The sequence below is a fragment of the Nansenia antarctica genome (assembly GCF_963989245.1).
Source record: "Nansenia antarctica genome assembly, chromosome: 1".
NCBI classification, from domain to species: Eukaryota; Metazoa; Chordata; class Actinopteri; order Argentiniformes; family Microstomatidae; genus Nansenia; species Nansenia antarctica.
Window position 1 is genome coordinate 16,652,879 of NC_137674.1, and position 17,046 is coordinate 16,669,924.

Below are 17,046 nucleotides of genomic sequence, written 5' to 3' on the forward strand. Positions count from 1 at the left end.
AGATGCTATGCTACAGAAAGGGGGGAGATGGCCAGAGACAACAGTGAACATGGGGGATGTGAGAAGAGGGAAGCAGAGCACGGGAGGTTTAGTCTTGAGTAGCCTCGACCAAACCCTGGTGGAAGTCCCTCCGGATGAGAACGTTCCGGAATGAAAGTTTGCCGTCGGAATTCCACGCCAAAGCGATTGGCTATGTAAACACAAAGGTGGGATTTACTCTGAACTGTACCCTTCACCAAAGATGACCCACTGTTGTTAACCATCCTCTACTCACCTGCCTGCTCTGTTTCCAAGGTGTTTATTTATTTAGTCGTAGGGGTGATGTTGTCTTTGAACTAAATCACAAAAAAAATAATGTTCATGTTGATTTAACATTTAATAAAAGAGCTTTTTTTTTTAACCAGCATCTAATGACTACATGGGCAAACATGATTAGTTGTGAGCCTTAATCCCAGTTCATATCTAGGATTCGCAACGCAACACAACTCGAGTTGCAGCGGCCCGGATTACCCTGCAAAGGCCCTGCGACAGCAGTTGCAAGGCGTCATCAGCAGAACGTCCAGATTCTTTGGAATGTCTGCCGAGTTTTTTCTCTGCAACGTTCTAAACGTACGACCCGAATCCTAGATGTGAACTGGGTTTAAAGCCCTTTTCGCATGGGACTAGTATTATCCGGGGGCCTCATATGATTTAGAAATCACCCCCTCCACGTCAGTGTGTGTCAAACCTTTCATTCATCATTTCCTCCGCAGCCTCCATAATTCTCGACCGGAAACGAGGCAGAAAAAAGGAGAAAAACAAAAAACCAGTGAAAACGACCCCAAATCACAGAGATGCTGATTTGCATGGGACTCATTTTATCCCATGACCTCTGTGTTTGGTGGAATATGGTAGGTCATTTGCAGTGGAATTTTTACCTTACAAATAACGGACATGGCTTGATTCTCACAGGATTAAGATCACAGACGACCTCTGCAATTCTTCAAAATGACTAGAGATCCAGACAACACTCGTCCCGTGTGAATAGGGTTTCAGATTGTACCACTGTGCCAACAAGCATGCAAGGGAGATTTGAAGGGACTATTTCCTAATGACTAGATAGTCCTTGAACAAAAGGACATGATTTTCAATGATTATCTCGGCTCAGACCTGATTTGAAACTAGTCTGGTCATTTCACACATCCACTGTTTGTTATTAATGAACTAATAATAATAATGATAATAATTATTTTTCTGTCTGGAAAGTGTACAATCATGTATGACCAAAATCTATTGCAGCTAGCCCGATAGTGTAAAGTGAGGGTGTAACCCTTAGTCACCTGGTTGGGGCCCACTGTCACACTCCAGTACTGGTACCAGAGGACTTAAAGCCAAGTAATTTTTAATTTTACATTTTTTTGGGGTGCCAAATCTTATGATAAGCTCAAACCTATGAGAATTGTGGAAATGGGTTGAACCTAGATGTTAGCAGAGCCTTATGGCTCATTGAGGGACCAGGGATCAGTTTCCATAAACGCGTCGTAGCCAAAATAGTACTTCATTTCTCCACCACAGCAAAGCCATGAAAAAGTAACAATTGTTTCCAGGTAAAAAAGAAAAAAAAAGAGATGAAGTACTACTTTTGCTGTCTGGAAGCTGATTCCAGAGCAATAGCCCGCAGCAGAACCTGCAGTCTGATTGGACAAGAGTTAAAGCCTGGGTGTTTGTCAGAGTACCACCGTGCAGGTTCATTTGAGCTCTTTCACTGCATGATGCTGACAATGACTCCAAAGTGTGTGTGTGTGAGCGTGTGTGTGTGCGTGTGTGTGTGTGTCTCTGTGTGATTTTGTTTGGAGAAGGAGACAGTTTGGTATGGAATATGTGTATATTGTTTTGTTATGGTTGATTATGAAAATAAATTCCTTTTGAACTATGGTTTTGTTATGGTTGATTATGACAAATCGTTTCCTTTTGAACTTTCCTGAGCCTGTGTTGCCAAATATCAAAGAAGGTTCTCCCAGCAGCTGTTTCAAGAGACGTGTTCTAGTCGTGTGTACCAAATAGCTGTTTAAGTGCCTGCCATTCAAATCATAAACAAAGCTACTTTAACCCTTTTTGTCCTGTGTAACTGATTTCAATTATGTCACTATTTATTGTGTGGATGACTTGAAATAAATATACAAAATGTACATGTGTCGATTGAATTATTATAATACGAATATACATTAATATACATATGTTATATATAATAACATTGTGTTATCCTGTTCATCGTGATCGACTAAATCAACTTCTGTGTGTGTGTAGAACACAGAAGAGGGGCAACCCACCCTATATATCATATTAAGAAAATGTAAATAACTATTCTCAACGACCAGTGCTGGGTCCCATTTCTCCATGTGTGCACTTCCACATGGATTTAACTAAATAGTTGGTCTCTTATGCCTGGCAACGGTTAAAACCATTGATGCTCTAAGTGAGTCCTCATAGTTAGTTGAAGGACTCCACTGCCCTCTGCTGGTGAGTCTACAGGTGGCCTTCACATGGGGTGGAATCTTCACACTCCATTTGACAATCTCTTATAGTGGATAGTGTACATAGCCTTTATTTATGTAAACCAGCTCCTTTCCCTTCTTGTTTTTAGTTATTTTTCCTAGCACCAGGGGAGCCCCCCCTCCCAAATTTCGTTGTTTGGTACCTGTACTATATTAATGACAATAAAGACCATTCATTCATTCGAGATGACGGCGCGAGCTGATCGTATTTCGCGGTAGCGCTCCTTGGGTGCGTTCGTAAATTTGCTCTGAAAGCGCCGGAACGCACACTGGGTTCAACGTCATAAAGGGACCAAGTAATTTGATTGGACAACAGGCATTCCATGAGTGCTGATCAGATTTCCAGTGCGTGTTTACGAACGCACCCCTTGTTGTTCAGCGAGTGTCCTCGCGAGGGAGCAGGAACTGTGCAGCACACAAGCTCAATAGCAGCTCGCTGGCTGAGGTAAAACTGTCGGTGACTTTAGTTTAGATATATTATAGTTTATTATTATATTGTCTCATGTCAGTGGTGTCAATATTTACCTGAACACATACCAGCTTGTGAAGGAGCATTTAAAGCTCAGTAAGGCAACAATTTCAAAGGTTTATTGACAAGTGCCATTCTCCTCAGCTAGGTAAGTTCATGCAGCTATCCTAGCCAGCAACTTTTCAGTTTGTGGCTAACCACCAAGTTTAACTAACTAACTAGCTATTTCTTTCGCTTCTAGATTATCTGTGGGACAATAAAGGCTTGACAGTATTCCAGTTATTATGGCGAAAGTGACAAGGAAATTCACGGTGACCCACCGCAGACGGCGGCCGTATCCCCCAGACGCCGGTAAGTATCACCGCAGACGCCGGCCGTATCCCCGCAGACGCCGGCCGTATCCCGTCAGGACCATCACGACCCGCAGTCAGAGTCGTCAGGTTCGGGCCAGCGACTGTTTCTTTGAGCGGCTGGCCCCCGAGGTCATTGACATGATCCTGGACAGACTCTCTGGTGGGTTCTGTTTGCTTTGGACATTTTTCAGGATGGGTGAATTATGATTATTTAGATGAGACATATCTATGAGGCTGAACTATTCTGATTGAAGCCGTTACCAGGGGCAGGGTACTAAATGGTCTTACATATGTATAGCTCCAATGACGTGCATCTGAATTACAGTTTTTCCCAATTGCTAAAACACAAAAGCCAATTCTCTAAACCAAATGACCAGTTCTCTAAACACATTTAATAAAACTAGCTCCCATTTGCCAAAACCATAAACACATTTCACATGAAGACACAATTCACAAAACACAATCCTCCTTTTCTCATAAATCTAAACACATTTTGTCTTGCTAAAACACAAGTTGCAAAAAACTCTGCTCAAATTCTCAAATTAAAGCTCATGTGATGCAAAATGCTTGCCACAGTCAGCAAAATTTGAACACAATGAACACACCTAGCTTCATTCATTAAACATAACGACTCAAAATGTAAGACACTTGTTGCAAATGATTGTGGTGTGTGTGTGTCTGTGTGTGTGTGTGTGTGTGTGTGCGTGCGTGCGTGCGTGTGTGTGTGTGTGTGTGTGTGTGTGTGGTATAGTTCCATAAATAAATAAATAAACATCACACCCTGAACATTGTTTTCAGTGAGTATTATTGTGTGTAATGGATCCTCTGTAGTGTAGTTTTGATTATGTAGCTTTAGAAAAGTGTGTTGTGTTTAGAGTTTTGGGAAAATGGAGGAAAGTTTTGTGAAATGTGTTTTAGCAATTGAGAAAAACTATAATGAGATGTTTCTCCCTGCCTCGTTGTTTGTTGTGTGTAAAGTGTTGCAGATCAGTGTGTTGAGCATGGTGTCCAAGGCCATCAGTCGCTACATCATGGGCTATGTCTCCACTCAGACCTGGAGGAAGAGGATCATCGTACAGGGGTGTCATCACTCCACCGAGGTGTCCTCACTAGAACACTACACATCGCTGGGTGAGAGGCTCCTCAACAGCTTTATTTGATTAATTTACCTTTATTTTACTTAGTTGGTTGGCCAAGAACACACATGTTTATAATAAACTAATATTCAGAGCCACATTATTTCTGCTGTAATTCTTTATCAGGTAGATAGACCAAAGTATTATTTCTATCTCCTTTCATAGGGGGTCCGATGAGGAAAGCAAGTGGTCCTGGTTGGCAAATATAGTCACTATGTTACATTCTTGTGGTTTTTGCTCATCGTTTCAGGTTTATTGTTCAAGAGATGTACCCTCTTGCTGCCAACAAAGGATAGGCTAACGTTCATATATAGCAAGTTTTCACAGGTAAGACAGAGAGGTGAGGGAGGACAGATGAGGCAATGTTTAGCTGTGTGTGCTCTACAAACATTCTCACATTTCTAAACAAACCAAACAGTTGACAACATTGAATAGATTGTTATTTTCTAGTTAACCTTACTTAGACTAACACAGTTGTTACCTCCCACTCAGGTTCCTTGCTTCATGATGGAAGAGTGCATTAAATCAGTGCAATGCCGAGGCTTCTCCAGCTATGGAGCGTTTCAACAGGTGAGAGCCTAGTTACAAAGAACATCAGACAATTTAATATCAAAGGCTGAATCCTGTATTGAGATGGTTAATGTTTGACTGACAGACATTGATAGCCGGCTGGGATGAGCTGGAGTGGCCCAGAGTTTTCAACTTCCTGTGCGACTTCACAAATCTACCCCAGAAAATCATGTCAGTGGTCACAGGAAAGCCAGGTGAGTGTCTGTCCCTATAAGAGAGAGAGAGAGAGAGAGAGAGAGAGAGAGAGAGAGAGAAAGAGAGAGAGAGAGAGAGAGAGAGAGAGAGAGAGAGAGAGAGAGAGAGAGAGAGAGAGAGAGAGAGAACAAACAAAAAGGCTAATTGAAAGAGTGTGAGAGACGTGAGTGATCCGTATGTCTTTTTTCTCCCTCAGGTTCATGTCAGCTGTTGGAGCAACAGATCCGTCTGTTCTGCAGACAGGTTCTGTTGGACCCCTGGAAGAACAGCAAGGACACTCTGTTCTGGCTGACCCGCATCCTGAAACCCTGGCCCATTGTCAGCCAAGCCCGGCTGCTGTTCATCCTCTACGGACCACTGCTACCAGACGGTGAGAGGGACAACATGGGCCTCCTCGGTTTCTACCTTAAAAAAACTGGTTGCACTTTTGTACAGTATATAAATCACTTGTTAGTAATTACATGGTGAAATTCTAATGTTAATAATAACAAATGAAATGCTTGTTTTTTGGTTGGCCAGAGTTGCAAGGCAAAGTGCATGTGTAGTGTAAGGGAATGTTCTTTCCAGGTTCGCTAGGCTGGCAGGAGCAGCTGCGTGCTGGGGTGGCCCAGTCCGACCTGGCCAAGGCTCTCATCCTGCTACACAGCGACCTGGAAGCCAAAGATTGGACCACCGACACCATAATGGCCATCCTGGAGGAGCTCATAGGTAACTGCAGTAGCCCAGAGGACTTGGCAACTTTGAATGATTATATTTTACACACCCAGGAATGGTAGACAAACCTTTTACACTCTTTTGTCTGTATACTGTATATACTGTATGTCTGGTCAGTCCACACGTACAGTATGTACCATTACCATAGGATTATAGATTTCACTAAGCAAATGGTGAGTGCACCATCATGTGCGATGATGACTGATGTATAGATGATTCACTTACCTTAAGCCTGGTACACATATAAGGATTTTCTGATTATCTGAGAGAGACCCCACACATGAAGATAAAAAATCATGGATTGAACAGTCTTGATCGTATTGTGTGTGGTGTGCTCCAATATACAACCACATGCATAAAGATCTGTCCTCCGACAGTCTGGAGTCTCGCGTGAACAGGGTAGTAGTACCCTGACTGACCTGTAGAGGCAGCCATGTGCTACAGGGAAAATAAAGTGCAGAAGAACGAAAAGAAGAAGACGCGTCAGTCAGCTGGCTTCTTGAGTGGCTACATTCCATTCCACGTCACAATCGGACTTGGGAGTTGTCAGTTTTGACCACAGACAAGAAGACTTTTGATCGTAAATATTGAACACGTCTAATATTTATGATCGTCGGCCCCGACCATTTTCCGAGCAGATTGTCGGGAGAAATTGACTCTTAACACACCTCACACCACAGGATAATCTTGTAGGATAATCTTTAGAGCCATCCGATAATCGGGCGTTTGCTGTCCTTGGTCGGAAGGGGGGAAATTGGGCCAAAATCGGCCAGATTATCTTTATGTGTGTACCGGGCTGCGATAAATGTACTGCGCTTGTAAGTCGCTTTGGATAAAGGCGTCTGCTAAATGTCAAAAATGTTAATGTAAAGTGTGAATGCTGTGTGTATGAATGACAGTTGTTTTGTTTTGTGCTGGTTCTGTTGGCCTCCAGTCCTTCCCCAGGCATGGCACATGGAGAATGTGGCTCGTCTGTTGTTCCTGTGTGGGAACAGCGTGTGCTACAGCGTGCTGGCCAGCAAGGCCCTCAATGGACGCCTGTTTGAGAGCTTACGACTCATTGTGTACCTCGTACTGGTCAGTCACTGCTGCTAAATAACTTTATTATCTGCTCTAGGGTTCCGGTATCTTTTAACCTAAGAGACACATTTCCCCCATTTTGTGCCCACTTAACGGAAGGTACTGCCTGAACCGGCCTGAGCTACTGACATTTCTGGTTACCCCTCTCAGGTGTGTGAGAAGGACGGGTACTCCATGAACTGGTCCGTCAAGATGGTGCAGCAGGTGTGTGAGGTGTTCTCCTCCTCTTCTGACAAGTGGTCCTTCATCCAGGCCGTGGAAAACATGTTCTCAGACGTTGCCATGGAGATGTACGAGATTATGGTGGCTGGTGAGTTGTTATAGGCACTTAGACTATCGTATCAGATCAGGGTCCAGATTCCTTCAAGCTTTGTAGCACTAAAATAATCTTAAAGTTAAGGGCATATTATTTGGTAACACATTAATAGAAAAACAGTTAAAATAAGTAGACATATGCGGATTTCTAACTGTCAACGATCTTGTCACAGATAACCATCAAGAAGACTTTGCGATCTTCCAGAGCCAGTTCTGCAGCATCCTCAACGCCAGTGCTCACTTCCACACTGTGATTCTCGACATGTTCCTCACAAAAGAGTGAGATCGAGGAGAGGAGTAGTGTATATATATAGCTTACAGCTCCTGTCAGAAGAGACTTTGATTTGGGAAAACGAGTCTGTGTTTTGACCGCGCCTGTTCATTTAATGTAAAATACTTTATCTACCTCTCCGTACGTACGGGGGTAGAATGGAAAAAAAAAGACACATTTGTTTTGCTTTGTGTAATATTAAACTTCTGTGTATTTCTCTATTACCTGTGTACTTTATGAAGGTTCAACAAATACAAATAATAAAGGCCATTTTAAGGTATAAATAATTGGGGCAAAGGGGACATGGGACCTTGAATGGGTCCTAAACATTGTTACCAAATTTAAAGTTTGTACAATTTTGGCGAATGTACAGTTTTTACAAAAAATTAGGCAAAACATACTATAAAGGTACAATCTAAAGTGATTGCCCCATGAAGTGGCAGTCTTGTTGTGTACACTATGTACAACCATTTCATATTCTAAACAGGTCAGAAGAACAAATTGTGATTTTTAGTCTTGCTAAATTGTATGTAGTTAGATGATGTGACATTCTAATATTTATCTAATAAATATGTATTCAGATTAAACACATGCATTGTGGTCTTGATGTCCTTTAATGTATTTGTATCTATGACTTCAACCACCAGACCGACCCATGGTAGGTACAGTACAAGAATGGATCCATGTAAAAAGAGACCTAAGCATCGTTAGCATCAAGAAGACATTAGCATTGAGCAACTTTCAGGTCGGGTGGCACCAACAAGGATTCACAAATCAAGTTGTATCCATTAATCCTTTTGTACCCAACTTTAAACCTAGTTTAAGACTGACCAGGATTAATTTAAACATACATTTAATCTCTGATTAAATGTCTATAATAACTTAAATTAGGATTTAATTTTAAACTGACACTTGAGGTGGTTTAAGTTATCAAAATAGCACAAACATATTCTGCACTCACTAAGTCTATTGGGGAATGCAAGAAAGCAATCACTCCAACACTTTCTTTGGTAAACAGCAGAGAGATTAGGCTGGAGAAATGTAACCACTCATAAACTGAATACACAGCTATATGCAAGCGAATCAGATTTCAGATCTACTATGCCCATCCTTTGCAATTATAGCTTTTGGTTGTTTCCTTCACAAAGCATACAAACAGTAAACAATAAAAAAGGACAACTGGTTAAAAAATAAATCAAAGCAAACAAACAAGACATGTTGGGTTGTATTAATTAAACTGTTACAGATAATATAGAATAACAAAATAAAATAAAAACAGAACAAAGAAGCAACCCAACACATCAAACAAACCATAAGACCTTATTGGAAAAGCTAGTGTCACCATGCCTAAAAGCTGCTGCGTAGTATTTTGTACGTCAAATATATTTTAAAAAGTCCCAGTTTACGATTTTCTTTACTTCCCCAAAGAGCAAAGGACAGTAGATCTGTGGCTTCAGGCCATCCACAGAGAGTGGGACCCCTTCCAGTCAAGTTGCAGACTTGCCGTGTCCCTAAATGAGTGTTACATACGGTAGAATAATGAATATTTTTTTTCAATGGGCATAGATGATGCATTTGCCAATGTGATGAATTGTTAATAAGTATATAGCATGCATAGTATATGAAGAGGTTGCAAAAGCTAGAGACTTTTTTGACTAGTTGAGCAAACTCAACATTCTGAATTGAGTGCACTACTTTAATTTGACAGACAGACAAATAACATTGCTTGTTCACTAGAACTACAAGCATGTGCTTTCCATCAGTGGTATAACTACTACTATGCAGGCAATGCAGCTGCATTAGGGCCCAGAGTCATGTGGGGCCCACAGCCCTCGGCTCGAAGTCGGAACTATCGTATCACTGCAGATCTGCCTGAATGACACCTCATGGCAGGAATATGAGCATGAGGACCTGGAACAGTTCACGTCGTCGGTTCTGAACCACATAGTGAACTGCACCAACTCAGCCACCGTGGACAAACGTGTCCGGGTCTACCCCAACACGAAGCCATGGATGACTGTGAAGGTCCAAAAACTGCTCAAGGAGAGGGACAACGCCTTCTCAGCGAAGGACACACTGCTGTACAGCACCACCAGGGCTAACCTAAAGCGTGGCATCCGGGAGGCCAAGGCAGACCACAGAGAGAAGATTGAGGAATGCTTCCTGAGCAACGACTCCAGGCGGGTGTGGCAGGGGGTTCAGCACATGACAAACTTTAGAGCCAACAGGCTCACAGCCGCGGAGGACGACCCCCTGCTGGCGGAAAAGCTGAACTCCTTCTACGCCCGGTTCGACGAGGGGCGAACGGAGGTAACCACAACACAAACACCACTCTCTCCAGCTCTCAGCAGCCTCACCCTCACAGAGCATGAAGTGAGACGCGTGCTGAAGGCGGTGGACCCCAGGAAATCCTCAGGGCCGGATGGCGTCCTGGGACGGGTGCTGAGGGACTGCGCCGACCAGCTGGCCGGGGTTTTCACCAACATCTTCAACCAGTCCCTGTCCCAGGCCACCATCCCACCCTGCCTGAAAACCTCAACTATCATCCCAGTCCCGAAGAAAAGCACGGTGAGCTGCCTAAACGACTACCGCCCGGTGGCACTCACACCAATCATCATGAAGTGCTTCGAGAAACTAGTCCGGGCCCACATAGTCACACGCCTCCCGCCCAACCTGGATCCATACCAGTTCGCCTACAGAGCCCACAGGTCCACAGAGGACGCCATCGCGACGACTCTCCACTCCACTCTATCCCACCTGGAGAGGGGAAACAGCTACGCGAGACTGCTCTTTGTGGACTTCAGCTCTGCCTTCAACACCATCCTTCCAGACAGGCTAGTGACCAAACTACTAGACCTGGGACTATCACACTCTATATGTGCATGGATCAAGGACTTCCTGTCTGACCGCCCCCAGAGGGTGCGGGTGGGCTCCCACACCTCCACAGCCCTCAGACTCAGCACTGGGTCCCCCCAGGGCTGCGTGCTAAGCCCCATCCTCTACAACCTCTACACCTACGACTTCACCCCCGTCCACCCCAGCAACTCCATCGTAAAGTTTGCAGACGACACCACCGTGGTGGGCTGCATCTCGGGGGGGGGACGAGGCGGCGTACAGGGATGAGGTGGAGCAGCTGGGCAAGCTGTGCAAGGTTAACAACCTGCTGCTGAACCAGTCAAAGACCCAGGAAATCATCGTGGACTTCAGGAGGAAAAAATCTGAGGTCCAGCCCCTGCTCGTCGATGGAGGGAGCGTGGAGAGAGTCTCAACCCTCCGATTCCTGGGGGTGCACATACAGGATGACCTGTCCTGGAAGACCAACACAGCAGCCATCATCAAGAAGGCACAACAGCGGCTTGGAGATGCTTGTGACCTTCTACCGCTGCGCAGTGGAGAGCATCCTCACCTACTGCATCTGCGTGTGGTTCTCCAGCTGCACATCCGCAGAGAGGAATGCGCTACAGAGAGTCGTGAGATCGGCCCAGAAGATCACCGGCGCCCCCCTCCCCTCTCTGGAAGAGCTGTACAACACACGCTGCCTCAGGAAGGCCTCCAAGATCTCCAGAGACCCATCCCACCCTGGGTACGAACACTTTGCTCGGCTGCCCTCGGACAGGCGGTTCAGGACCATGTTCGCAAGGACAAACAGACTGAAGCTCAGCTTCTACCCCAGGGCCATTCAGGCCCTGAACACAGCAAAGACCTAGGTTCTAGGCCCTGGACAATCTAGATAATTTGATGGCAGCTACTAGATTGAAATCAAGTGCAATACTGAAACACAACTATGAACATTTCAAACCTGCAAACTGCGACACTTTAAATGAATGTGCAATAACACTATGTGCAATATGACAACCCTCGGGTACATAAGGTTCAGAGATAGGAAATGTTAGAATAGGTATAGCATAGCATAGAGTACAGCACAGTGTTTTATTTGTATAGTATAGTATACAGACAGAGCTCATAGAGGTCATCTGGTTGGTCATGGTACCGTTGTTATTGATGTCCAGTTAGGAACCTGTTCAGGGGGGTATTCCATCAACATCGCTAAAGGAAAATCCAGGCTTTTAAAAATATATATAAATCTCGCAGGATTGATCGAAATAAGCCTGGATTGTCCTGTAGTGATGTTGATGGAATAGAGCAGGATGTGTTTCGTCAATAATGATGTCATGTAGTTCAGTCTCTCTCTCTATATATATCCTTTTTACAGTAGAGAAACTGTATAGGGGGGTAGTGGGGATGAATAGGTATTTTAAGAGGGACAGATGTGGCCTGAAGAGATGGGTCTTTAGTCTAGTCTCATCATTATATTTAGATCATTGCTAAATATTTTGATTGATTGATTGTACTTTATTGTCCCCGAGGGGAAACTTGTCTTGGGCATGGTACTTTCATGCTTCAAGTGCAACAGTGACGATACATACAACATACAGTAGACAAAGTAAACAACAGGACAGCAACAAACATTGAGTGACATTGGCAGCAGTTTCCACCTGGACATGGCATCATTTGGTATAAATATATATTGCACATAACCCTTCAAGTGGTGTTTTCGAATATTGCACATGGCCCTTCAAGTGGTGTCTAAGATAAAGTGCAGGTGCTGGTGATCATGTCCTAATCATCGTTTCTGCTTGAGAGAATTGATTAGTTTAATGGAGAATGGGACAAATGATAGTTTTAAGAGCTTATAGTTACATCTTGGCATGCGAAGCCTTCTACCTAGGGGGAGAACTTCGTATTCTGTGGAGAGCGGATGTTGGGGGTCTGCGATTATCTTGTTAGCCTTGTCCAGGACAGCTTTTTCATATAGTTTATTTAGGATCACATAGTCTCTTTCACCTACAATTTTCATAGCTGTTTTGTGAATGCTGACTAGTCTGTTTTTTTGTTGTACAGTTAAGTTGCCAAACCACACAATTATTCCATATCTGATTACACTTTCAACAATGGACTGATAGAAAATTCTCATGATCTGCTTTCTCACCCCATAAAGTCTGAGTCGCCTCAGGTGATAAAGCCTCTGCTGTAGTTTGTTACATAAGCTGTCTAAGTGTGTATTCCAGCAGAGATGGTTGTCTAATTGAATACCTAAGTACTTATAAGAGGGCACCTGGATGATTGTTTGGTCTTTAACGACCACAGGCTCATGGTCAGTTACCTGCCTTGGGTCTAACACAACCTCCTGAGTTTTGGTGCGGTTTAAGATGAGATGGTTGCTGTCGCACTATTTAGTGAATATGTTAATCTCATCATGGAGCACCGAGGGGTCTGTATCTTTATCAAGGAGACTTAGAATTGCAGTGTCATCAGCATATTTTATAATATGGTTGCTTGGGTGGTTACTTTTACAGTCGTTGGTGTATACTGAGAAAAGATATGGAGACAGAACGCAACCTTGGGGGACACCTGTACTGCAGTGTTTAGTCACTGACAGTGTTCCATTGACTTTCACTTGCTGTTCTCTTTCTAACATGAAGGAATGGATCCATTTGATTAAAGTACTATTGACACCCATGTCTTATATATATTAAATATATTGTTTAATTTGCCATGACATTCTTTTGGATAGAACCCTGAGGATGTCACTGGCTGCAAAAACCTTGTGCTAGCCCCAGCAAACAGAGGCAATGGGAAGACTTGTCAGGGGGCGTAACAGTACAAAGCGATAATATATGTTTTGTTTTTGTCTACCAGGTGACAACAAGGGCTGTGTTTTACGTTGCCACAGCCCCCAAGAGATCGAAACATCTTTGTCTGTCATTGAGTCACACACTACACTGCTCAAAGAAATGAAGGGAACACTTCAAGGGTAGGCCTCAGTCCCCAGACAGACCATCACTGACAGGCCAAACCGCTCATGCTGGATGATGTTGCAGGCAGAATAACATTCGCCACTACGACCACCAGTGCAACCTGAATGGGCTGCAGACACCAAACTTTCCAGTTTTATAATATATATATATTGGCTGTTGACAGTATTTTCTGATTTATGGAGTGATAGAGGCAGGGGCGCCACTAGGGGGTGGTAAGTTAGGACGATTCTAAGGGCCCAGCACTGACAGGGGCCCATGAGAATCTTTAAAAAAATATATATTATATTTATAAATAATATTATTATTATTATCATCATAAGGACGTTAATGTAGCCGAATTCAAATTATAATTCTATGTCTATGTTTAACAAAATTAAGCCTTATTATTTACCCCTCTATTTATTCATTGCATGGTTCAGTCCACCGCGCGCGAGCTGCTAGACTAGACTAGAGGAACGTTACCGCAAATATTCTGACAAGGAGAGAGACGATGTCGTGAAAGGTGTCGTATATTTTTACACATTAATAGCCTTCTTAATATAACGTATATCTTACACATATATTCACGTATATTTTACACATATTACACGTATATTTTTATTACTTCATAATATACTTTATTAAATACTTTATACTTCATTACAAACGATCTAGGGAAGATTTTCAATTGTCGCACATGCGCTGACACACACACACGAATTGTCGCACATGCGCAGTCACACACACACACGCATGCACGCCCCCGAGGGTCTAGGCCAATCAGAGGCCTAGAAGGAAGGATCATGATTGGCCAAGAACATACTGTGATGTGATTGGCTGAGGGCCGCTATAAAACCCTGTGCTCAAGGAGGAGCTGATTCTGCTCTGCTGACTACCTCGAATGTGACTGTTTCGTGAGCCTGTAATCTGAGGACATGATCTTTTTTGAATAAATACTTTTAAACTTTGGCCAGGAGTTTTTACCTCTTCTTTAATCACTGAAACAGAGAAATATTCGACATAAGTGGCGACCACGAAGGGACATTTCCATAGCTCTGGATGACCGGTCGTTTTGCAACTCTTCAGGGGAACAAAGGGTAAGTACAAGGCGAAGCTGTGCAAAATAGACTGTGTATATCGAATAAGCTATATTTAAACCGAATCTTCTTTAATATATAACTGGGTAGAGGTTAGTCAGAGAGAGCCGGGTTGTAAAACCTGTATTGAGAAAAGTGTTTTAATTGTACGATTTTTATCGTGTGTGTGGTCATTGTGGTATAGCAGAGAAGGAGCTGCTGTAGTCTTGTTTTGGGAACAAGATATTAGCACAAAGCTAGGGGGAGACGTTTTTCTAGCGGGCTAATAAATGTGGTTTGTATCAGGCAATAGTCTGATAGAGTGTAAAAGCTTGGTTAATGTGGTTTGTAAGTGAGTGTTTGTCAGGAGATAGCTCTATTCAAATGGTATGGAATCGGAATTCCTAGTTTGAAAGAGCAGAGTCCGTGCTAGTGAGCAGAAAATAGCGCTATTTTAAAGGGATGCATTGTTAATTTACTTGAGAAGCACGGAGGAAAAACGTGGTTTGAGTAGAAAGGGCGCCATTTTTTCTTTGTCTGAAACGCATGTCAGACCTGCGGACAAGGCCGCTAGTTGAAAAGGGCGCCATATTTTTTCTTTGTCTGAAACGCATGTCAGACCTGCGGACAAGGCCGCTAGTTGAAAAGGGCGCCATATTTTTTCTTTGTGTGAATGCATGTCAGACCTGCGGACAAGGCCGCTAGTTGAATTGGCGCCAATTTTTTCTTTGTCTGAATGGATGCAGACTCAGTGGACACATAGGGCCTAGTAGAAAGCATATGCCATTTTAGGAGTATTTGAATAAGATTATCTTGGCAAATAATACGTTGAACTGCATTGAAAGATATTCTTGAAAATTGCTGTGTCGTGGAGAATAATAATTATTGTGGAAAAGCAGTGTTGTGAAGATTAATCTTACAGTCTTGGCTTCTTTCCCCCCTGACATCCATTTTTTCAAATACACACGCGCGGGTTTGATAGATTTCAGTACTCATCTCTTAAACGATAACGATAAAACCATACACATAGACTAGTATTGATAAAAATAGAGATATAGTGAATTGATCTCGGGGTATTTCAAATAAGTTTAAAGGTACGGTTACTCGGAAAACGGGAGGGAAAACAGGGGCCAGCACATTTCAAACACAGAGAGAGCATGCGGAGCCAATAGGCCCGCTTAACAGAATATTGGTGAAAGAATCTAAAAGGTTAAGGCATAGATTGATGTTGTGAATGACTTTTCAGTATCACATTGATTTAACTAATTACTTATCAGTTGAATTAATTATTCAGATCATTCATTTTCTGTTTCCCAAAACAATTGATTGATTCCATAAGTTTTAAATCAATGTATATGATGATATAGTGAATAATTCTAACTAATCATTCATTCCTTTCACTTAACAATTGATTTATGTATAGATTGTAAAAGTAAAAAAGATAGATTGAGAGTTTTAGGTAAGATATAGTCATTCTGTAAGACATCTTCGGTGTGGCGGCCTCTACTGGTCGAAACAAGATAGGACGTTTTTTATTATCTACTGCCATCTAGTGGATGAAACAAGATAGGACGTTTTTTATTATCTACTGCCATCTAGTGGATGAAACAAGATAGGACGTTTTTAATTGTTTACTGCCCTCTAGTGGATGAAACACTATAAGACATTTTTAATTGTTTGCTGCTCTCCAGTGGACGGAATACGATAAGACACTTTGGAACACTGGTCCTCCATCAGTGCATCCGCCTGAGGTCGACGACATAGTCTTTTACAATGATGAATGGATGGTTACTTCCATTAATTTAAGTAATTACAAATTGATTGAATTAATTATTCAGATTATTTCATTTTCAGTTTTCACAAAACTTTGATCAATTGGTTTATAGTGGTCTAGGGATGACGTTTTCTTCCACAGGATTACATCAATGAAGTGTAAATGACTAAGTCTAGTTGATTGTGCATTCCTTCCGAGTAGCAGGTCGATTTCCTTACAGATTGTAATTGATAATTGATCATTTTGTTCCTTTCAAATAACAAGTCGATTTCCTTACAGATTGTAATGAATAATTAATCATTTTATTCCTTCCCAATGACAAGTCGATTTCTTTACAGGTTGTGATTAATATTCGTGTTTTACATCTTTTTATTTGAAGTTAAGTTCTTTTTTCACAGTTCTTGATTAAAGAATAGCAGAACAGTTTCTATCTGAGGATTGATCAAGCAAGGGGTTGTGGATCAGAAAGACTTAGAGCGTGACCTGCTTTCGTAATTTGATAATTGTGTTGAACAGCCTTTGTAGTTTAATAATTAAGTTGACCTGAACTATAATTAGTATTGATTGAGCAATTAAGTGACACACCTTCATACATAATAAGGGAAAAAACATTTAGATTAAAACACATACACATAGATTACATTTAAGTCAATAATACACAATACCACTGAAACAATCCGTTGTTCCGGAGTTGTAGTGTTCTGTGTGGACAGTTGACACAGTTAAGAGTTGGACTAGCATCTGTTTAGCAGATACAGCAA

At 42.4% G+C, this 17,046-nt stretch overlaps 1 protein-coding gene across 1 annotated transcript; it reads left to right on the forward strand.

Moving 5' to 3' along the window:
* Positions 1 to 3,287: 3,287 nt before the first annotated feature.
* Positions 3,288 to 7,649, forward strand: LOC308159977 (F-box only protein 47-like; the record flags this gene model as incomplete). Its single annotated transcript, XM_080533815.1, has 10 exons — positions 3,288 to 3,516; positions 4,335 to 4,487; positions 4,743 to 4,819; positions 4,985 to 5,062; positions 5,148 to 5,256; positions 5,454 to 5,627; positions 5,825 to 5,965; positions 6,906 to 7,048; positions 7,202 to 7,361; positions 7,540 to 7,649. The coding sequence occupies 10 exons, from the start codon at positions 3,288 to 3,290 to the stop codon at positions 7,647 to 7,649; spliced, it is 1,374 nt and encodes a 457-aa protein (XP_080389941.1).
* Positions 7,650 to 17,046: the final 9,397 nt, after the last annotated feature.